Source organism: Toxorhynchites rutilus, chromosome 2, assembly GCF_029784135.1.
Source record: "Toxorhynchites rutilus septentrionalis strain SRP chromosome 2, ASM2978413v1, whole genome shotgun sequence".
NCBI classification, from domain to species: Eukaryota; Metazoa; Arthropoda; class Insecta; order Diptera; family Culicidae; genus Toxorhynchites; species Toxorhynchites rutilus.
The window spans coordinates 248,294,204-248,319,401 of NC_073745.1; the positions used below are offsets into that span (position 1 = coordinate 248,294,204).

General features: G+C 37.6%; 1 protein-coding gene across 1 annotated transcript in view; it reads right to left on the reverse strand.

Annotated features, from left to right (window-relative positions):
- LOC129764867 (protein scabrous) overlaps positions 1-25,198 on the reverse strand; it is a 130,899-nt gene that overhangs the window by 55,866 nt on the left and 49,835 nt on the right. The window contains exon 3 of the mRNA XM_055764418.1: positions 1,746-2,324. Coding sequence (XP_055620393.1) covers positions 1,746-2,324 — 579 coding nt within the window. The remainder of the gene's footprint in view (positions 1-1,745; positions 2,325-25,198) is intronic.

The following is a 25,198-nucleotide window of genomic DNA, read 5'->3' on the forward strand; positions in this document are numbered from 1 at the left end:
AAGCATCTGTGCCCTAGACCACGAATGGAAACTTGACGTAAGACTGTGTTTGTTTTTGGAAAAAGTTCTTTCAATTATTCAGGAATTCATAAATTCAACTAATTAAATATTCCAAATGGTGGTTCTGAGAAGATCAAACGGGTTGTAAGCAGTACTGTCACATGTACAGATTATCTGGTACTTAGGTACTTTTTTTCGATTTTTGGCCCGGATTCTGTGCCGTACAAACTTTTGTGATTTGATTTCGATGGTTTGTTCCTCAAGGCTGCTGCAAAGTTAAATATCACAAACTTTTCCAATCTGACAAATATCACTGTAGTATTGGAAGCGCTTCTAGATTCCTACAGTGCAGATTCAAAACGGCTGAAGAACGAATACTGTGCTAATACCCGTCGTTGCTATCGCGATTGCTATAGTATCACTTCTTTTTCGCACCGCAGGTTGCTAAATACGATTGCTATTACTAGAAGAAATGACAAATGTCAGTTAATTCTCTTTTCGTCACGTTCATTTTTTGGTAGATAAATGTAATATATACACTTCCGAAATAATATTTCAGAGCAAAATCACAAAAAACGAACACAAGACGAATGAAACCCACAACAGATGTTTGACGTTTGTTGAAAATAGCAACACTTGGCTCGGTTGCTATCGCGTTGCCAAATTTGTTAACTCACTATTCACCGAGAGGCAGATTACTATTTCCCACACCTGAACCGCAACCACCAGTGGGGTTGCTGCGTTATGGTGAAGGTTGTCAAAATGTCTGTAACAACGCATTGGTGCGGATGCCCTAAGGGGGGGCTGTCATACACATGAAACACAAATTTCTGCATTACTCGAGAATTAATCAAGCAAATGAAACTAAATTTTTCATGTGAAGGTTTTGGGGTGCAATAAATGTTTCTATGATAGTTAGACTCCCCCCCCCCCCCTCTTTTTCTGCCATACAAATGAAAGACAGATTTCTGCATTACTCGAGAATTAATTAAGCAAATGAAACCAAATTGGGCATATTGATGTTTTAGGGTGCAATAAATGTTTCTATGATGGTTAGAATCTCCACCCGCTCTCTAAGGGTGGGCTGTCATACAAATGAAACACAAATTTCTGCATAACTCGAAAACGAATCGAGCACAACTTGGGATGTGAGGGTTTTTGTGTATGAGAAATGTTTCTATAATGGTGTGACAACTCTCTCTGCTCTGGAATGGAGGGGGGGGTCCCATAAAAATATAACACATATTTCAACCAACAATTTTCCAACCAAACATGACAATTGAAAATTTTCGGAGAACTCTGAAGGAAAAAGGGAAAACTCGGAAAATTAAATTCCCATATGTTCTACAATTACATAGTGACAATTTCATGTTTGCGCTAGCGAAATTGATCTTTGTTCGAAAAAATGGATTGGATTTTAATGTGATGAAAGGCACTCCTATATCTTCTTCTATCTGTACCAAAAAAAAAGGATTTTTGTATCTGATTGTATTGATGTAACGAAGAAGTTGATGTGAACGTGGAGTGCATTTTAAAACAATGCTTTCTTTAATATAATTCTTTAATTGTTATTACCTCATTACCTCATATTCAAAAAAGTTTCATTCGCATTCGTTCTATTCGTTCCAACAGCGAACACTCAAGATGTTACCCGCAATTCATATAACACGAGGATTCCGGTTCCATAACATGCATGCCACTGGCAGAGCACTTAGAATTTGCGGTTAATCAATAGCACAACTCACCTTCTCCAATCGATTGTGGGCCCTTTCCTTGTGCAGCAACGCCGCCGACTTGATTTTATCTAGGTCACTCTTCATCACTTGAATCTGCCCCTCGAGCTTCCGCACGTTGTCCCGCTCCTCCTGCAGGGTGCTAACGCTCACCGCCATCGCCTGGATACTCTTGGCAATATTGTGTCCTTCCTCCCGCAGCAGCCCCTGCTCGGAGGAAATTTGTGCCGCATTGAATTCCACCTTGGAAATTTCCCCTTTGATATCGGGCAACGTTTTTTCGTACTTGTTCTGAATGCCTTCCACATCCTCCAGCAGCTCGAGCATCGATCCGTGCAGCTTGTCCAGACTGGCCACTTGGCGGCTGATGTTGAAGTTTGCGTTCGCTAAGCGGCGCTGCTCGATCTCCAGGCTACGCAACCGGTCGGCCATTCGGTGGTTGAAAATTTCACTGAGCTGCCGCTTCATCGCCGTTTGTTTGACTTCGAGCTCGTGCAGCTGCTGCCGCAAGAAGCGATGGTGCCGCATCCGATGGTCCGCTTCCGGCTCGACGAAATCGATCGTCTGCGGTAGTAGCTGTGCGTTGGTAGTCTGGAATGAGATTGACGATATAATAGTTATGAGCGAACGGGGAGGTGCTTTTATGTGAGTGTGTCTTATGCTATGATTGAAAAGTAATTCGCTTGAGCAGAGAGAGAGGGCAATGAAATCCTATGGAACCCACTCTCGGCAAATCATTGCATCGCACACTTCAGAAGGCTTTCAGGGAAAATATTTCTTCGAAGCTCTTGCGTCGAGCGCTTCCTAGTAAACCTCACAGTCAACAAGTTATTCTGGAAGAGATAATGAATAATTCCGTTGAGCTTCGTCCTATTCACATTGAACATCTTTCGAGTTTCCAAGATACCAAGCGAACATCAAACAACTATTTCATTAGTGCATCACTTTTGTCGGAGAACATTTTGCTCTGTAGATTATCGTTTGTGCAGCTTGGAAAATACATCTTTCGGTAAAGTATGCATTTTAATGGGACAACCGTCAATCGTGCTAACACTGAGAGACGAAATTGCGGTTTTGAGTTACATTGACCAATACTTTGTTGGAATCTAAAGAAAACTATCGACTACAAAACTATCGTGACACGTTAGAAGTGAGCGATTCCATTTCAATTCGAAGGTCGAATCTTTTCCATTTTTTTTTTAATTTGGCTCAAATTTTTCAGACGCATGCTTTATGACCAAAAAGGACAGTCTGCATCATAGGTTTACCATATTGACTATTGCATTTTTTTGTAGAAAGGCCTAAGCAAAGATTGCTTGAAAATAAAAAAAAACACAGAAACGGTTGGTTCAATTGGCTTGGCGTGTTCGAAATGTATTATTGGGACTATGTGGAGAAAGTATGAACTGCTGAAAAAAGTTTTATTTTTATTTAATTTCGAAAAAAAACTTTAAAATAAAACTCAATTTTCTCAAGAAAGGTGTTTTTGTTTTTTTTCAATTTTTGATATGTCACAACGGACAACTGATGAAGTCTATTGCACAGTTCGCCAAGATGTAAACATAAAGAACAAAAAAGTTCTAATTTTGGGTAAGATTTTTGAAAACTGTTGAAACTATTCTCATAAATGTTTTATAATCCGAATTTTTGAAAGAACACTTCAATTTCAATATAAAAAAAAGTATGCGGTAAAATTTTGCTAATTGCTATCGATCCGACACACGGTGATTTAAAATAAAATTTACTGAAAATCATAAACTTTCGGTCGTTTTTGAACGTTTTTCAAGTATATTCAAATAAGAAAATATGTTTTTTTCTGAAAGTATTCTTTTTCAAGTTTTATACAATACAATGATAGAATGTTGCATTTTATTACAGATTTTATATTGTTCCATTGCCATGCATGGAACATAAAATATATTTTGTTCAACTAAAGTGCTTATCTTGGCGCATAAAATCCATTATTTTTTAAACAAATAAGTTAACGGATATAGAATCATGACGCAAATCTTGCGGAATTAGTATATAACTTCAATAATTGAGCATTATTTTTTCCTTTTTTTCTTGAAATAAATCGCAAATGAATGAATAGTTGTTCTATAGTCAGTGTCTTAGAATATCAACAAATATTCACGAGTAACGAATACGATTTGGTTCAGTGTAAATGATATTTTTCAGCTTGAAACACACTGCCCTCATTATATTGATGACAATAACAAGCGAGTTCATTTTGTTCATATCGCTGATTCATGAACAAATGTGCTATATTGAAAGAATGCGGCATTGAGTGGGGTTCATAACTTCGCTGTTATTTATTCTTTGAATATTGAAAGCAACAAATTAATATTCATCACATTTGAAACGATATTCGTTGTTCGTTGTTGAGTCAAAATTCAAAAATAACAGAGAACAAAAACGCCAAAGTTCGATGAAACGAACTTTGCAAGAAATCACGCAGGATTTTGTTTGGCGAGAAGGTAACAACGGCATAAATAAAAACCAACCGCACATAGCTACCTCATGTTAAAGGTAAACAACAGCTAATATTCATATGGCTAAAATGAAAATCATTTCTGGCATCTTGAATAATCAAGATGAAAATGATACTGGGTGGAAAAATGAACTTCAAAACATATTGAAGAACAAAAGTTCATTTGCTCATATTCACGGGTCTGGATCTGTCGTTTTGATTTTCGTTTGGTATATACAGGTTTTCGATGCAACCTAGCCCGAAAATCTATGCATTTGAGATTAGCGAAGATGATTTTTTTTCAACACTGTTTATAGTACAGAAGTATAATTTTCTGAAAAATCACATATAGCTACAAATTCTCCTTCTCCGTAAGTTATTTTTTTATATACAGCAAACAACTAATGAAGTTCATTGCACAGTGCACCAAAATGGTAGTTTTGGACAAAATGGACAAAAAAATAATTTAAAAAAAAATTGATTTTTGGAAATCGATGAAATGTTTCTTATAATTGTTTTTAGATCCGACTTTATGAAACTATGCATAATTTGCAGTGGAGGGAACCTGGCGTAGTGGTAACATCCGTACTCTTACGCTAAAGGTCACAAGTTCAATTCTCATTCTCGATATTCTTCCAAAAATGGAAGTGAAGTAACAAAATAGCCAAAAGTGTTGAAGGCCACTATAATATAGAGGAAAAAAAATAATTTGCAGCCAAAAAGGTGCACAGGATTTTAAAATTAAATTTACGAAAAATTCTCAACTTTCTCTCGAATGTTTTTCGAGTCTTTTTAACCTAGAAGTAAATTTTTCTTGAAAGGGTATATAATTCTCGACTACAATGCTTGAACTAATTGAGTGATGAGGTTAATTTTTATGGTATAAGGTTGTGTACAATATATATCTACAACACAATCAACAACAACGACGTGAGGAAGAATACATTCACTTGTGAGACGCTATCATGAGCAAACTCAACACAGCCTCTGCTATTGCCAGACCAAATTGCAATGCATTGTCATGTGTAATGTCATGACAACACATTGCGAGTGTGTTCAAACAAAAAATGAAGTCTGGTCGAATTCTGAAATCCAATCGAGTCAGAATAACACGATCGGATTGCAATTTTTCTTTTTGTTGTGCAAATGTGGCATCGTTGCCTCATAATTCGACATAAACACTGACATTGAGCTCCGTGTTCCATTTCTGTGAAGCAAAAATGGTAATGGTGTGTGGAATAAACACGCTCCTAAAACAAAAATTATAAACGAAAGTTAGCTCTACATAATACCGATTAAGGTGGCCCATGCAGAGAGAAAAAACTCGAAGTGTTGTATCCGAGACACGACCGCTTAGGACGCAGGAACACGCAATTTTTCTTCTTCCTCTTCTTCTTTTTGGCTTTAAGAGGTTTTAAACTTTTCAGTTCATTCGCCTCTAAGCTACGCAATCCTTTTTTTTTTAATTTGTGAGTTTATCATTTCGAATATTATTTGCGAATACGTCCAAATTTCATAAATAACTTCTTAATAAAAAGTTCCGGGGACCCTGAAAAGGTTCAATGGCTTGCGTGGTTTTGTTGAATCATTTCGAGAAGCAACGATTCTTTCTTGCCTTTGCGAGAACAATACACTAATTGGTCATATGTCGTAATTTGTTTCTTTATATCAATGCACGCATTGCACTGAGTATTGAACGAGAGGCATCTTCCGTGCATCGCTATTCAACAAGCATCAAAATACTAACAGATGCACACAGTTGCAGCGATAAAAATGAAACATCGTGAAAATGACTGTTTATGAGAAATCGAAGTGTCGAATTCAATCGAATTCAAGTGAAATATTAGCTAGGGTTCACAGCTCGAGGGGAAACATAAAACACAAAACGAACAGAATAAGTGACCTTTGTTGTTTCGGGCATAGACAGATTCTGAGAATTTTTCTCAGAGGAGATTCAATACTTATCGCTAGCGACAGCTAACTTACTATGCAAGTGTGGAGTTTACTTCGCAAATATTCTCTTTTTGCTATTCCCCTTCGTTGTTTCTATTCTAGCGGCTGCACAGGCTGCTCATTATTGACAGCTCTGTTCGGAAAAGCACACAAATAGACAGAACAAATGTATGGGAAAATGAGAATGCTTCCAAATCATTTAAAACCATATACAGACTATGGGATTATAATGTATAACATATAAAACAAATCTTAGAAAATTTCCGATTCGATTGGTGCGCAACTCGTTAAAATCCGTTCGCAGCAAAAATAGTTATTGACATTAACTTTATTTCGTAAAAACGTGACCAGTTTTCTGATTTGGAACCCTTAATGTAAGACTTAGTCCTACGTCAATATTGTTCTTTTTTTTCTTCTTTAATTTGGCTTCAAACCATACATATAACCTCAATTTGAACCCCCATCGCTTATTTTTGAACGCGATTTCAGTATTTTTGTGCAGACAATATTCAAATAATTCAATCGTCGTTTGTTTTTCAAACAAAACAAATTTATTTACGTTGTTTAACTACAGATGGCAATATGTCCTACGCTTTATCGAGCTTCCATATATACATACATCAATACAGACCACAAGCAGCTCCAATTCGTCTAAAGCCAGGCGCGTTGCCTGCGAGCTGGAAATCATTTTGAATGAGCACAATGAATTATAGAAATACTTCAAATCACACTTGCTCGATTTACAAAATGACATTCACTGACATTCACTGTCTAAGCGTTGCTGGAATCATGGTAGGTGACTGCACAGAGACGCGAGAAATTTTGATTCGAATTGTGATTACTACTTAGATAAGATTTCTATGTAACGCAATACGCCTTGAACGAATTCTGAGTGACAAGCTCTAGAATATGTGTTACTACAGTGCGAGTCAAAAGGGTTTTTTCGGCTATGAAGGGACAACATGGATATTACATAATCGTTCACAACGAGATCCCGCCACAAGTACTTCATTCATATTGAATTAATATTTTTGAATATTAATTAGTTAGAGGTTATTATTTGGAGGAGACGAAATAAACAGGAGAGAGCGCTCGATGGATTTTTATGTGTGTCGTATCATGATTCGACGCGGTCAGGACAACGTCATTGTACCATTTCGTAAGCTGTACCAATAATTCATGATCGACAGGCACGCAAACGTAGACAGCGAACGACTGCAATTCCTACGACACAATCAACGGAAGCGACGTGAAGAAGAATACTTCATTTGCGAGACGCTATCATGAGCAACGCCGACACAGCCTTTGCTATTGCCAAACCAAAACTCAACACACATGACATTACAGCACGTGTGTTCAAACATAAAATTAAGTCTATAATGAGCTTCTTTACTGGGACAATCCGATCGAGTCCGAATCACCCGAACGGATCACAATTCTTCATTCTGTAATCCGTTCGATTCAACAACAAACAAAAGAATTTGAAGGAAAATGAACTCTCCCGTATAAAATTTGTGTTCTATGTCACAGAGTAGTGCATTCTCTGCAAGCGGGGAAAATACTTCAACGAAAATTGTGTTTGATAATGAATTTATAATAAGGATAAAATTTTGGCGACATTATGGGTTTGGATTCGGGTTCGAGAAGATAGGCCATGAAATGCTTACTGGCTTTGATATTTCTAAGAAATTTTACTTCTTAATAGAACACAATTGTCACGAACCTTTCACGTTTATAAATCGAATGGTAATGCGCACCGTCATTTCCGGCAACCCAGACATCAAACACACCTACGATACATTAGTTTTTCTATTCAACAACAATGAGTTTTTACTGGAAATAATTCCAATGACAGAACAACGTTTGCCGGGTCAGCTAGTAAAATAATTAAATCACATATTAAAAGCAATTAATTTGAGAAATATATATATATATATATATATATATATATATATATATATATATATATATATATATATATATATATATATATATAAATCGATTTAAAACAGTATTCTAGTCTAGAAATTAAAAAAAAATCATAATTTTTTTCTTCATATTTCTGAAATTTAGGTATTCAAGAATATATCCTACACAAGATGTTTCGGAAATCCCATTATTTACCGAGTTATAGCCATTTTAGTGATGCGGTATCTAATCTAGTACGGCCATAATAATTAAAAACCCTTTTTTGAGAAAATTGTGTTTTGGGTGTTATTTTTGAAATAACATAAAAATAAAACTTTTTTGACAGTGTATATTTCTCCACATAGTCCCAATAATAGCTTAAAATATTTCGAAGACACCAAGACAATTGGACCAGCCGTTTCTGAATTATAAACTTTTTTGAGAATGTTCAATCTTTGCTTAGACCTCTGTCAAAACATAAGGCTAGATTCGAAATGGCAAACCGATGATGAAAATTTTCCTTTTTGGTCAATTTGGCCTGCAAAATTTGAGCCAAATAAAAAAAATACAAGAATGACAAAAAAAAAAGGAAGAAAGGTCATTTGTGGTGAAACAGCTCAATAAAATGTTGGAGTCAAAAGAGTAGTGGCACATTAGAAAAATATGTGAAATATAAACAAAAATAAGAGCTACGAATTGTGGAGCAAAATTAATCAAACAGCGAACTGTTCAAGGTGTAATTATCGAACAATATTAATAACAGTAAAACCAGTAATCCGTAAGATCAAACCCCTTTTGTTTGGGAGAATGGCCAAAATAAGTGCGCAGAGAATATGTCACTCCCAAGCGGGATATGCTTGTTTAATACCCACTCCTTAACAACCTGGTTAACTTTTACAGTCTAATTGTACGAAAATTATGAGCATTTTCTTGCCACCGTCCCGTTCGATGAAGACATAACGTTAGGTGGTACAAACCCACCAACTGGTGGTACTGGTGACTCTTCTCGGTGAGCCTTTTATATCCCGAGTTTATGAAATGGTTGCACATTTACATTTTTAATTAAATTTTCCTTCCCACTTTTTATGTTCTGCATGGAATCACGCATGCTTTCAAACCGTTGATTGAACTGCGCCTGGCCTGGTTTTATATTCTGATCCATGTGAATTTTTCAGCATCGTTTCGCTTCCTGTTTCTCCCCCTCACTAGGCGATTTTAACTGAATTTACAAATATTTGCAAACAAATACAATTAAACATGGGAAAAATTCAATTTTACTCTGACGGACCGATAGGTACGATAGTCATTCGGAGCAATGGTAAGGAACGATCGATCCCATTGGCAAATAAAATCGACAGAGTGGCATTGTTATTATCAATCGTTTGCATGTCAACATGTAAGAGTAATTTCACATCATAACGCGAATAATAAGTTTTTTTTTTCATTCGGAAACTCAACTCGATTAACCACTAATTGGCAACTTTCCAAAACATAAGCATAGGAAATAATTGGCCACTACGAACGTTCCGTCTCCGCTTGTCTCCGTCCGTACAGGTACGCAAGACTATGGAATCAACCAGACTGACACTTTCAAGAACCGTTGCTGGCTACAGGACCACTCTTTTTCTACTTTCATCCGCGCAAACAAAATTTCTTTCATCCCTCCAGCAAGCTCATTATTCAAATTGAATAATCACAATTATGGAGCTAAATTTACCGTCTCTTGGATAAGTTCCATCGCCTCACTAGCGCACTTGAAGTGTTTTTTAAATCCAAGAACGGCAATGAAAGGAAGTACAAATTTGATAACATCCCCAAATCATTAAATTTCTTTCATGCAGTTATATGTGGTGCGATACCGATCGGAGCAGCAACAGATTCAAGCCATATCAAGTCGAATGAGACACTCGTTTTGTTCGTTTCAAATTTTATGTCTTGATGATGGTACTTCACTCATATAGACTGCCACATGCAGATCTGCTTCTCCCCTACAAGAGCCCGAATCGACCCACCTATCGGTACGGTCCAGGGCAGAGTGAAAGATTCGTTCGCATTTTTCTTCTCAGTTGAATTCAAATCAGAGTCTGACCGGAAGGTTCTCGAATAAGTATTGCAAATTTAATGAAGACGTCTTCCTCCCCAGCATTTTCTCACACTTATCGCAGATCCTTCGCCTGCAATACGGTACCCCCTCCCCCTGTACATCCCACCCCCCTCTCGAACGGGCTTCCTTTTGTGATGACCAAATAAATACGAGAAAAGGGGCACCGCAACAAATTCAAAAACGGTAACAAAAGAGCAGACAGAACAGACAGGACTCTGCGGAACTGCAAAACATGGCGTGCGCAAAGTGTGAGAAAATCGGAAAGGCCATAAACAACTAAGATCGGTCGAAGGAGCAGGTGAGGGTTGGGGTGCAGCGCAGAAGGATGCGGGAGCTACCCCAAAATCCTTTTCTCCGTTTCCCACACAGTGACTACCCATTGCGCTGGGCTGGGAGGAGGAAGGATAATGGATGGGACGGGAAATAAACTTCGTTGAGCAGAGGAGGAACATTTGTCTCTAAAGTGGGCCACCTTTAAATTAGGATGTATTAGGCCGATCAAGGAGGAGCGGTGCTTGTGTGCGGATTGCTTTTTGGATAAAGTTGAAGGAAAATTAATAATACAATGGGAAGGGTATTTCTGTCTGCCTGTATTTCTGAGACAATAACGAACCAACAATATAGTGGCGAGGCACAATTTCACATACCACAGCGAATCAGTCGCAAAAAATCGCTCGCTCGTAATACAAATGCAATGCTTATTCTACAGACACTGAGGAGAAAGGAGATATTGCCACTTAAACCTGTTTACAACTTTTTCGAATAGGCGAGTGTTGGAAATAGCCGCGGTTTTCCGGTCATCGGGTTTCAAACAGTCTGGTGGAGAGCACTTGTGTATTTTTGCATCACACGCGAACAAGGTTGATTTTCTCATACGTTACGATAGGTAGAACGATTGTACAACTAACTTCCTGTGGTTGCAGTGTTTCTGCTACAAAAAAAAAGATCACTGTCTCAAAGCTACGAGAGAGTTAGTATTGATCTACTTATCGGTCTTTTTTCCAAACTTGACGATAAACTTTTAAAAAATAGAAGCTACCGTATACAAAATGGAGAAAAATAAGATCGTTTGCTATGCATACTCAATGATCTTCAGCTGTTTCTTTGAAACCACGTAAACTGTTCGCCCTTTTTAGGCCCACCACAATATGCTACTAAACGGTTAATACTAAGAGTTCTATGTGTTCTAAAACAATATCGGATCCGTATAGTTCAGGAACGAAAACAGTATAAGAATAGACAATTTTTCACTATCGTTTTCCTGATACTGTTTCCGTCGGGCTCTGTTGATAATTTTCCAAATACTGACATTTCAGAGTTCAGTTACTGTTGAATTATGCATGTAATACCAAATTTACGTGCAAAACTAGAGTGAACAGACAATTTTTAACGACATATCGTCTTTTGTTGTTTTATTACACACCGTCACATCGGTCCAGATTTTTTTACTTGATTCATCTTCAGCCATAAAGCGCATCCCACATTAAATCGTACCATCTACAAACTAAACGCATTGCGCATTGGATCAATTGTGTAAAGTAAACTAATAACTTAATCATTCGATCAATACGCCAAAATTGACCGACCGTGTAGATGGTTCTATAATTGCACCTAAATTACACGCATACACTCTGTTCAATTTTTATAAGATCAACTTTATTAAGACGGAGCTGATTTAAATTTATAACTAGATGAGTTTGTATAAACCCAATGTGCCGGGATGTGTTGGCCTGGTTAGACCATGTTTATATGTCCAAAATCTATCTTTTCTTCAAAACTATCGATCTCCGTGTTTAATCATCGGTATTGTCAAAATCTCCTTATTTCCCCTCCTCTCCACGATAAAAAATTGTCACCCTACTAACCTCGAGTAATCTGCGAGTAATCGGTTCCCCCATCCTATTAACCATACAGGGTTGCCACATATACAGAATATTCTGTACTTCACAGATTTTTCGTCAAATTTCAGATACAGAATCTGTATATACAGAATTACAGACTTCCAGCAAAAATACAGAATTTACAGATTTTTTGTTTAAATTCAATTTTAAATATTAATTTTATTACAGTACATACATAGATACCATGATTTATAAAAAAAATGAACGCAACGCAACAAGATGGCTTTGTGGAGACAGATGTTAGGCGAAATCTTGAGCGATTTGAAGAGCTTAAACTATTCTATTCGTTCTAAGTTCAGTATGAGCATAATCAATCCGCCAATTGTATATTGCCTTATTTAAACGATTCTATGACTAAACCGATTATACTGTTCCTAAACTTTGTTCTACCGCTCATCAATAACGTCAATTGCACTTTTCAATCAGAAAGTTCTGAATTAGTTAGTTATATACCGCTATATATATAAAAATACATGCGAACTTTGTAATGAGAGAAGAATGTTATAGTTGATCATGTTGAGTAACTTTAGTTTGTAGAGCACAGCGCAACGATTCACTAATGCTGGCCTTGATTTTGAAGACTTTCTGAAAAAGCCTGAGAATGTTTACGTTAGTATCGATGCAGAAGAAGCTGAAAAGGATTGGATGCAGCTACGAAACTGACCTTCAAATCTATTTGTCGTGATTCCTACATTGAGCTCGTGAAACAGATTTCAAAGAGATTTGATTTCTGCGATCCGGTTATCAAAACTGCGGCCTTGATTAACCCTCAAAAGTTCGTCTACCAAACCCTAATGATTTGATGCGCTAATTTTTTCAATTCGTTAAAGAAGGTAATAGACAGGGCTTGGACAACGAATTCAGACTACTCAAGACGAATTTTGTGGGGCAAAAATCGAGTGTCTCAGATATAACTTGGTCCCAGATGTTGGATGTCAAAAGGCGTTATGAGAAATTTTTGTATCCATTGCTAAGGTCGTTTGTGATACACATTTTGATAATATTCATCAGTGTGTGTTGAGTGAATATTCTCGCTTCACGATGTCAATAAAACAGCGTCCGGAAATCGGTTGGCATTCACAACTATAGACTCTATTTTGAAAGCGAAGAACTATGTATCGGCACAAGGAGGAGCTTCAAGGATGAAATTAACGAAAAATTTTAAGGCAAAGTTCAACAAAACCATGTATAAATATTAATAATTATTATGAGAAAACCTTTTCATGATTTATTGTGTTGTATTGATACGACTATAACAGCTCATAAATAAGAAAAATAAATTCAAAATGAAAATAAACCTTTATTTCAATTTTTCCCTTAATTTTTCAATACAGGTTTTTTTCATACAGATTTTTTTGATAAAAAATTGGTGGGTTATATCTATGATTTAACTGCAAGGCTGACGTGGGAATACCTTAGCTTAGCAATCATTTGTTTGTATTGATTAAATTTTTGTTTGGATGAAACAATTTCCGAATTCAATTGAATTCAATATAATTGCTTTGTGAGTAAAAAGATTGTACAATTCAGTCGGAACAAAAATGCCCCCGATGTTGCATGTATTTGCAATGTTAATTTCCCCAGACACATTGGTTTAGAAGTCTGTATCAGGTAAACACATTTCAGTCGGAACAAAAAAAAAGACGGGTGGGTAATGTCGGGGAAATAACCGGAGTGACGTAGGACTATACAAAGGGGACAGCTTTTGTTAAATATATATTTTAAATATACTGTTTTATTTTCTTCTCCTACGTGAATACCTACCTATCTACCTGAAAAATGGATTAGTTTACTGTTTACTCTTTATGAATATGTTGATGGTTCTGAAAAGAACCTTTGGTGTTGTGTTTTTGTTATCACTCGATATTCCCATCTTGTTCGGTTAAACCTTCCTTAGCTAAAGCGTTTGCCACTCGCCACAGCTTTCACAGTTGGAAAATTTCTTCCCATCCAGCTTGGGACATGTTGTTCAGTAAATTACATTTAATGCAACGTGCCGGAGAAACACTTTGCCACTCACTGAAACTAATTGTTGCCTTGAAGCTACTCTGTTTTTGAAGCGGGTTTTCTGATTGTCGTGAGCAGCTTTGCAAGCCAACTCGAGCACTCCGACGGCCGAAACTCTATAATCGCTGTTAGGTATACTGGTGCTCCGGCCCCAATCCGTTCGGCCTAGTTACCCTTGCGGAGCAATCAGTGAATGCGACCAACAGGGAACTGGAGACCTGCACGGTTCGAGTGAGACTTTGCCTTTCCCTTAACTTGTCCTCCTTTGTTACGTCCACGATGCCGATGCCGTACAACCACACGGGTTTACGGTTTGAAAGAAAATAAGATATTTTTTTGGGGTCCGCGTGTTTTATACTCTAGCGGTACACACTCACAGGATAGAGACAAATCGGCAGACTCATCCAGAGGGGCAAGTCCAACGAGACGAACGAATGGGCGTTAAAAGGGAGCGATGGCAAAAAAATACATTCATTACGATTTGTTCGCTCGTTGGATTCACATGCAGGCTAAAAAGGGTCCTTTTCAGGATCACAAAATTATCTTCAATCTAAAGAGTTTATTGTTTTGTTATCACTCGATATCCCCATCTTGTTCGGCTAAGCCTTTCTGTTTAGCGATTGCATTTGCCACTCGCCACAGCTTTCACAGTTGGAAAATTTCTTCCCATCCAGCTTTGTGACATGTTGTACAGTAAATTACATTCAATGCGACGTGCCGAAGCGCCACTCAGTGTCGCATTGGAGGCGATTTTAACCTGTAATTGAACATTTGCGATGACAGTGGTACAGTGTCGACTTTCGATGTGGGGTAATAATTTGGACCCCGAACTCTATGTTTACAAAAATGTCCAACTAAATATGTCGCATTACAGGTCCATCCAATTAGCTAAATGTCGAGATAAGTGTAAATTACTGTACTTTCAATCTAGAAGCAATTTAAGAATTGGTGAAAATCAATAAGCTCAGAACAACTGCCAAATTCACATACTCATCATATCATGGCAAACAAATTATGAAAAAATCAATTTGTGTTTTATTATTATTTTGGATAATGTTTTAGAAAGCATTGAACTGTATTTCCTAAACTCTTTTTTGGAAGGTTTAATGGCCCTGAAAAGCGCCTTGTTTTATGGAATGGTTCCAATTTAGAAAACTTAGTACTCGTGGTTTTGAAAAAAACCATTTCGAACGCCCTCGATGCCGCCTTGTTCTGGATTTGCCACCAAAGCAGTTTGTATAAAGAACAAATTTTTTTCTTCTGCTACCTGATGCCGTTTTGCGATTGCGTTTGCCACTCGCCACTCGCTGCAACTGCCTGTTGTTGTCTTGATGTCCACCGTGTTCTGTTCCGAATGCGGGTTTTCTTATCGCCGCGAGCAGCTTTGCCAGCTAACTCGATCACTTCGGGGTCCAGACATGGCTGCTTGGGTTGGTTTGTTGATGTGTTGTGATGCGAACCGATGTGGTGTACGGTTTGAATGAGAATGAGCGTTACGGCAGCGGAGCGGGGATTTTTAAGTCAAAATATAGATATACAGATTTTCTCAAATAATTTTACAGATTCAAATGTGGCAACCCTATAACCTTATAATACGCAAAATTGTAAATATATTTTAGAACTAAAATTGGATATAGAATTTGGCTCTTTTAAACTCATGTAACCGAGCCTGTAAAAAAAACGATTTTTAGAAAAATAATGAGTTTGTTTTGGTTTCGACTATGTAATGTATAGTTCTTATATCGTGTGTAAAAGCGTGATATAAAATAAATTTTCGTTTTTTTACATAAGATCTATTTTGCATAAGATCCTTATCTGTTTCATCATGTTTTTTGGATTAGAAGTTTACAAAATGCCAAAGGATAAAGTGCTAGCGGAGAAAGACAAAGGATAAATTGAAACCAGAACCACATGGAAACGAATAAATTGCTGAAATAAGCAAAAACTAAGACAACTCCACGTGAAGCGAAGCTCTCCTAGTCGATAAAAATGACAAATAATATGAATTACTCCGAATACTTCGTTGATACAAATCAAGCAATCTTTTAATGTCATCGACAATTCGCCAAGTGTTGGTCAAAAGTCTTAAACTTTCTCCATATAAAAACGGTTGACTTTCGTGGAAACTTATATGTAATTTTTTTTTATTTTTTATTATGATTACAATCGTCTTCAAAAGTTCTACATGCGGCTATAACTACCTTCGATGACGAAAATGTTCGTACTCGATGGTTTTGATGTGTTCATTAGAGTTATTTATGGAATGATATTTCTCCACTCGGAATACAGCCGGATTCTGTTCTACCATTTTTCTAAAAATACCATCGTCGAAAATAATCAATATCTTCTGGATTTTTTTTAAATTAAAAAAAATATAGGAAGTTGTGTCCAAGATACGACCGCATTGTTGACGTAGAACTACGCTGCTATTTTATATCGCTTATTTATACCTTCGGATATTAGTGGTGGAAGTTTTGCTACTGGCAAGCGAAACCTAATCACATACAAAATTCCTCTAACCGCTCCACAATTTGTTCTCTAGAGCACAACTTCTATCTTTCTCAATTTGGCTGCAATATCGATATAAACAATTTCTGGCGAAAATTCAAGCAAAATCTTCGAAAATCACGATTTTTACCCCACTGTTCATGTAATAGCCACTTAAACTTCACCTTAACGTTGAAAGGTTACATTTCTTCATGAAATAAGCCATATTTTAAAAATATAAAAAAAATATATTTTTTTCCAAACTGAATATAATCGAGTCCAAAATTGTATATAATCGAATCACATCTAATCTAGTCTGTTTATAATCGAGTCCAACCAGTACTGTATTCTATTAGTCGAATCATTTCATTTGATACCAATATTGAGGGGATTGCAAAAAATAGTCGACCATTTTGTGGCGGCGACCTTTTCGAGTTTATGTTGTTCATAGTTTTGTGTTTTCTCCAAATCAAGCCATTCAGTCATTTTTTTTGCGGCAGCCAAATTGAATTTTACAAGATCATGGAATACGCAGTTTTATAATGACAGTAGAATTAAATATATGTTCCAAATTTCAGATTAATCATTCGACAGGAACGGGGTCAATTTTCTATTAATGTGGGACAACCCAACAAACATTCAAACATACATGGAAACGGGTCAAGCTGAATAAAACCATTCAAAAAGTAATTAGTTATTTGGGGACTGGGGTCATCTTGAAATTGAATTTTTCATCATCCGCTATGTTCTACTAGTCGAGAACTTTCTTTTGATACATTTTTGGGCTTTTTTAAAAAAAACAACTGTGTTCTGCTAGTCAAACCTTTTCATTTTATACCCATATTGATGGAGTAATCCGCCATTTTGTAGTGGCCGCCATCTTAGATTTGTATGTTTCATAAATAACTGTGTTCTACTAGTCAAGCCCTTTCATTTGATACCCATATTGATGGGGAGGTGAAAAAAATATGTATGGCGCCATTTTGGATTTGAATTTTTCATAAATAACTGTATTCTACTAGTCAAGCCCTTTCATTAGATATCCATATTGATGGGGTTTTAAGAAAATATGTAATCCGCCATTTTGGATTTGAATTTTTCATAGATAACTGTATTCTACTAGTCAAGCCCTTTCATTTGATACCCATATTGATGGGGTTGTGAAAAAATATATATGGCACCATCTTGCGGTGGCAGCCATTTCAAATTTGCATTTTTCATAAATAACTGTGTTCTACTAGCCAAGCCCTTTCATTTGATACCCACATTGATGGGATTCTGAGAAAATATGAAATCCACCATTTTGTAGTGGCCGCCATATTGAACTTGAATTTTTCATAAATAACTGTGTTCTACTAGTCAAGTCCTTTAGTTTGATACCCATATTAATGGGGTTCTGATAAAATATGTAATCCGCCATTTTTTAATGGCCGCCATCTTGGATTTGCATTTTTCATAAATAATTGTATTCTACTAGTCAAGCCCATATTAGCTATTCAATATAGAATTATTATACAAATTATTCAAAATTTCCGAAAATCAAAAATAAAATACTCCGGATAATCGAGTCTAAAATTCCGGATAATCGGATTCCGGATAATCAAGTCTCCGGATAATCGAGTCCGACCTGTATGTTGTAGCCTCAAAACTACTGTGTGATTCTTTCGAACTTAACTCTGCTTTCGAATACTATTTAAAACAATATAAATGTCCTTAGGCTAAAAACTTCAATTTCATTTGTAATCTTGTAAAAGTTGGACAGAATATGCATGCGTATAATTCAAGAAAAATCTTGTAATTGCATTGTGTGAACACAACATTTCAATGAAAACATTCCTAGTGAGACGCCGCACTAAATTGAATCTACCCTACACCGGAGGAAATCGATCCAATTGGTTGGAACGGCCCCGATTGGTTAAGCGCTGATCAAAATAATAAAATCTATAACTGAAAGTGTACAACCAGAGTGGGTGTGGGTGTGTGGGTGTGTGTGTGCTTGAAAAACGATGTGAGCGCCAACGATAAGGTCCATAGAAAGCATAGGAAAAGAAAGGTCCCTGGAAGATAACCCTCGTGCATATGTTTACATAAACACACTCCACACAACACGGGTAAGAAATGAGTTCACCGCTCGGAGGATCGGGTGCAATTTTGCTTCTTCGCAATAGTGTTCAGTTTTCTCACGAGATTACCCCATCCCTTTGCCACTGAAAAGGAACTCCTGTGTTTCTGGTTGAGTTACTCCCGATGAATAGCAAGCGACTCGCTCGCAGCCAGGAGAATTGCATCACCCATTCCGTTCCGTGCGCCGTAAACTCTGTGGCATGAAACATATAAATGCTGTGAATTAGCATAATGCCGAAGAGCACGGACCATATGCTGCAGTTTGGCGTAAAATACATCCGCTCGGAGGATGTGCAACAGCAGCAGCAGCAGAGCTCATACCTTGATGCTTGTTTTACGCCCGCCGCAGAAACCTCCCGGGATTCTCCTCGTTTTGACTCGAAATGCGAATTTTCAAATTCAAATATGTTAAGAACGCCCTTACTTCGGGATGAGCGTTTCAAACGGTGAATACAAATTATGCGGTAAAGTTGAGTAATACAGATAGCTCTCATTGACGATGCTCGTCGGATGGAAAGTGAACCATTGAAATTAAACCCCTCTATCACGCGACTGGGGAGGGAATGACAACGTACGACGAAATTAATGTGCGTGATTTGTGCGGGAAGTAGCGAGTCACAAGTGCATAAGCCAGGATTCAGCAGGTAAATTATGAGCCGAACATTTATAGTTTCAGAAGCCTTTAAACTTGAATCGGGCGCTAATCAGCCTGAAATTTACGTCACAAAATATTTGTCAATAAGTCCGTTACGCTGTGAACTGTGATTAGATGATATGCCCATCTATGCAACGAAGCCCAGGCACCACGATATCTGGTCAACAGTGGGCTTACATCGTCGTTTCCCCAAAATCAAACTGGGCTGACCGCAGAGCATAACAGGTACCGGCAGGTGCAAACCACTAATCCACAACGGCATTGTTTAAATGTGGTGCCGCTTTTTCGCTCTCTCCTTCGAATGTAAATGTTGACCATAAAACGAAAACAGCAAATAAAGACAAACATACACATCGAGGTGATTTCTACCTCTTTATATTTTTTTTCTGACGTAGTCTGGATTGGGTCAAAAAAAAGTAGCAAGCAACGACAGCTGGACAAAACGGACGGCGAACGGATGGATGATAACCGAAAAAACAACGCAAAGACAACGATAACAAAAAAGGCCGCCCGAGAGACAACAGTTGAAGATAAAGAGATAGAGAGAGAGAAGGAGGCACTTCGTTATTAATACATGCAATTAGTAACCAGGTGATTTGGTTTCGTACCACTGGAGGTAAGCATATTCTCTTAACCACGGTTTGACTGTGGATGACAGAATTCTGATTTTGTGGTTTTCTGTCGATGGTTTAATAGTGTAATATTCAATTTGCACAATTTCAAAAAAAAAACATAATAATGCCTGGGATGTCCAATTTGACATCACATCCCGTAGATCTCCCTTCTCACTGAGGGAATGACGACACTGACACAGTCTATAAAGCACAAAATGTTCGTTATTCATTCAAATGATATTTTGGTATCGATTTCAGTTCAATTTTTGTATTTTCTACAAGGTGATTTAGAGTCACCTATTTTCGAAACTGTCTTCTTCATAATTGATAGATTGAACACATATTCAATTGGTTTTGTTTTTAAGTGTATTCGAATGTTGTGCGCTTGAGACGTCATGGACGCAAAAAGGGAACTAATTTTAAAACTATTTTTGAAAACGAGCTGACGCGGGATATCATCAATGAACTGAAACTCCTCGGAGTAAACACCATAAAACAAGCAAGGAAACTGGTTCATAGGAAATACAACCAAAACCTGGACTTGAGCGATTCCTCAGAACCCTACATAGGAAATAACCACTCTTATTTGTTGAACCCGAATGTTAAAATCAACACGAAGTTTAATATTGACAATGCTTCGAAGACCCACGTATTTCTTCTGGCCATTAAAAACACCACAATAATCAATCCCGCTGCTCCCAACAATACTCTGAACAATTACATTTGTCAAAAGCTATTCAGGACTAGTTCAAGACCCATTTCCTGATTTGATTTCATCGAAAGAGTGGCTAGCTTCTTTACCTCATTCGAATCATCTTCATTTTTTATCTGCATCAGGAGATATGTTTTCTAGACTAGGGAATGCCAATGAACTTACTATGAACAATTTCAAGACACGTTTGGTAGAAATATGGACCGAATTGCCACTATACGCTATACTTGCCAGCTGCGAGGCTTTCCCAAAACTAATGCGGCTTATATTTAGGGCGAAGGAAGGAGAATTCGAACTAGACTAACACAATAAAACAAAAAGCGTTTTAAAAAAAATCATAGGAGTACCGGTAAGTTTCTTGTTTTTTTTAAATTAATGCTTTATTCTGCAAAAATGGTTACGAATTTAATATTCAAAGTATTGCCCATCGCTAGTCACAACTTTTTCCCATCTTTCTGCAAATTTACGGATCCCTTTGCTGTTGGCGGTAATGCCATCGCGCCTCCACTGTGGTTGATTCGATCATCACCCACACCACCACACGTCAACTTATATGCACCTTACTTGAAATACCGTGGTTCCACTGACAGATAACCGAAAAACACGGCTTACAGAGACCAAGATGGATCTATGGTACTAGGTGAGGCCGTTTCGTCACTAAGTTGGGTAGTTGAGCGGTATATGAAAACAGCACGGAAGAAAGCAGAAGGGGAATTATTTGCTTGAAGCGTGAAAGAGACAGACTGATCAGGAACGAGTTTCGGCACTAGCGTATTGTGTTTTGTTTACAAACAAAACACAGTAGACTTCCAAGATGGCTGAAGATTGGTTTTAGCAAGTTGGCCCACCTTAGGATATACTTCTATGCGCCTTGACAGAGACAAGGCTAGTTCTTTAGCGAGTAAACATTTTTTTTGATGACGTCATCCGAGTCGTCAGTGTAAACAGTCGCCAGTTGAATTTGGTTTTCCGACTTACGCGTAAATGTTCCTGAAATGAAAAATCGAAAATGGTTCAATGCGCTGTGAGCGGGTGTATAAATTATGAAAATGACATTATCGGACCAAAAAAGAGATTCTTTCGCTTTCCGAAAAACCGAGAATTATGTTCTTTGTGGATAAATGTTTTATCAAATTATCCATGGTGTGAAATATAATCAACTATATTATCAACGCACAAACTTACAAAGCACGAAAAATAAAAAATAAGAACACATTGTTTACTTCAACGACTCAGATGACGTCACTAAAAATGACTGATCCGGAGTAGCTAGCCTTGTCTCTGTAAGCCGTGACCGAAAAAGGAAGGAAAAAAAGAGACAAACGAAAAGTGCGATGCAACAGAATTCCTTACCAGATAGAATTATTTCTTAAAACTATATTTGAAGTTATTCTATATATACTACATAAATTTAGTGTTCTACTAAATGTAGGTACAATTGATTTTTTGAAATTAATCTAGTGAGATAGATATTATTCTATTTCTAGAAATTCTACAGATCAGTTGGCATATTTGTACTTCCTAACCTTAAAAACACTCATTTGCGATTGAATTTGTAAAGACAAATCCTAGATAGGGATAAGTGCGGCTATCGAGCCAAATTACGATTTTCTCACAGAAGGGACTAAACGTGAGTCTATGATTGAGATTGAACATTGTATGTGTAATCTGAGCCATAAATGTATACATTTTAGAAAAATAATGATAAATCGTTTCAGTTGCAAAAAAAATAATTATTATTATTTTGGAAAACATCCCGTCCGGTGGTCTGTTGGCAATTTCCAACACTTTACGGAAATAAGCGGCCGGTTCGTCGGTTAACCACGAATCGATCCAATTTTTGACTTCATCAAAATTGGAGGAGTGGTCAACCAGGCCATGTTGCATCAATCGAAAAAGGTATTAATCGGACGGAGCAATGTCTGGAGAATACGGCGGGTGGTATAGGACCTCTCATTTCAGCGTTTCCAAGTATGTTTTGACCGGTTTCGCGACATGCGGCCGAGCATTGTCGTGCTGCAAAATAACTTTATCATGTCTTTGCTCGTATTGTGGCCGTTCAAGCGCATCAATTATCGTCGGTAGAGGTCCCCCGTAATGGTTTCATCCGATATTAGCAGCTCATAGTACACTACACCCAGCTGGTCCCACCAAAAAGACAGCATAACCTTCTGGCCGTGAGAATTCCGTGCGGCCGTCGATGTTGATGCATGGCCGAGGTATCCATACGTTGTCCGACGTTCAGGATTGTCGTAATGGATCCACTTTTCATCGTCAGTAACGATTCGATGCAAAATAAACCTTTCTTATATGCCGTTGGAGCAGTTGTTCACACGTGAAAAACAACGTTCGACGTCTCGTGGCTTCAATTCACACGGCACCTAATGTCTTATCTTTCGGATCATTTCCATTGCTTTAAAGCAGTATCATCCCATCTAGTACACTTGAGAGATCAATAAGTTCTGAGGGAAATGTTAAAAACATTGGTCTTTTGACAATTTTTATGTCCATATACAGTACTGGGAATAATAGAGGATACACTGTTTAAAACTTTTCATCTTTGGTCATGGATCGTTTGTTTTACATAAGTAAGATATCAGTTATCACCACAAATATTGTTTTTGGATTGCAGTACAAGATTTGTACTTTGTTTGTGCCAAATATGACCATATTTGTGAACAAATGAATAATGTTGTAGAAACGGTCATTTTGACTGTGGCACAAAAGGGATACAGGTAAACAGTTCTCGTATTCAGCTGGAGATGGCGCGTCATAACCGATATCAATGTCATTTCTGTACGCTTTCGATGTTCAGGTTCCATCAGTTAGCCGAAGGATTAGATCTCTCAGAAAGACAGTTTTTGTTTTGTGTGCCGTCAATCTCGTAAGAAGTTAATGGATTGGCCACCACAATCACCCGATCTGAACCCGATCGAAAATCTGTGGTCAGTTCTCGATCAAAAAATGGATAGAAGCATAAAACTCTGCTGTTTGAAGAACTTTCAACGAGGTGGGAACAAATTGATCCACATTACCTGCAAAACTTGGTTGAAAGAATACCCCAGCGTCTGCAGGTCAAAGGAGGGACACACGAAATACTAATGACTGATTTGTGTATGCTTTTGTTTCAAATACACGACATGTATTCTTTTTATTTGCCAGACCAAAATGAGCAACCAATATTTATTTCACTATTTTGAAGAACAATCCGTACTTTAACGAAACTTTTTTCTTCTCACTTGGTAGGATGACACTCAATTATAATCCTGGAAAAACAAAATCTCGATGGCTACTTTGAATTCGTCTTCTTTTTGATTACATTTTCAGAGCTACCAGTGTATTTTCAGTACTGTATATCAGAAGTACACAGTATATGAAAGAATATGCTCAAGACACCATGTCATATGTAACTGACAAAGGACGTACATATTTATTCGTTATATATTCACTTGCCTTTACTTTATTTTTAATAGAAATTGACATAATATATGATTCGCTCAAACTCTTTATTTACTAAGTGAATGGTATTGAGAGTATTGAATAGATCAATTCAAAGTGTTCCATCCAATTTCTAGATGAAACTAGTTGAAAAAATTGAAAAGTTATTGATCGCCAACGGACAATCAGAAAAACGCTTTCAAGATCAAAAACTCACTTCAGCTGTAGTTGTGTGCTTGGTGATTTATGGGACAGAATCAACCATAGAAAGCATCCTTTTTGAGCTCCTTGTCGTTTTCTTTCTTGTGGTGTAGTACCATTGATTCGAATCGGGGTGTCGATGAGCTTATGATTGGATTTACACTCATAGGTTTATTCGCTCTTGTAGGGAAACAGTTAAAAATCTGCCAAAAAGGCACACTTCGCCACCCACGAGGTGTCTTGAACGAGTTTTCACCAGATAAGTTTAAGGTAAAAATGCGCCCATCGCCATTACCACAACATCTTCCGCCTACACGAGCATTCGCATGCCCCTTGGAAGGTTCTTGAAAATACCATTCATCTTCACAGGGAAGAGCGTCACAACTAGAATGGACCCCTGGGGAACCACAGTTTCTTCTGTGAAAATCCTCGATTTTTGGTTATTTGAAAAGAACGGAGATTCAGAAAGCCCATCACGTATGTAACCTTTATCCAGCGATTCCCCTGCGGATTGAATGCTTTAGCAATGCTCAGTGCAGCTAGGTCGATGTGAAAGTTTTTCGTCACTACCTTATCCAGTGCGTATTTAATGTGCGTAAGTATTTGTTAATCGGTTGACCATCCTCTCCATGATCCTAGAGGCACAGCATGGTCAGCAGGTAATCTATAAGGGACAGCAGTCTTCCGTAGAGCGTCCGATTTTGCCTGGTTGCCTGATTAGAACAACCTGGATTGAGACCGTTCCGGAGGGAATTCGCGATTAATCCATTTCCGGTTGTAGATTTCCAACAATTTCGACATGCCTGCTAGTGTAAGTTTATCTAAGAGCGGGTAATCAACCTAGTTCACGCGGGTGGAATGGCTGATTGAGATCGTATACTCGCGCACGGT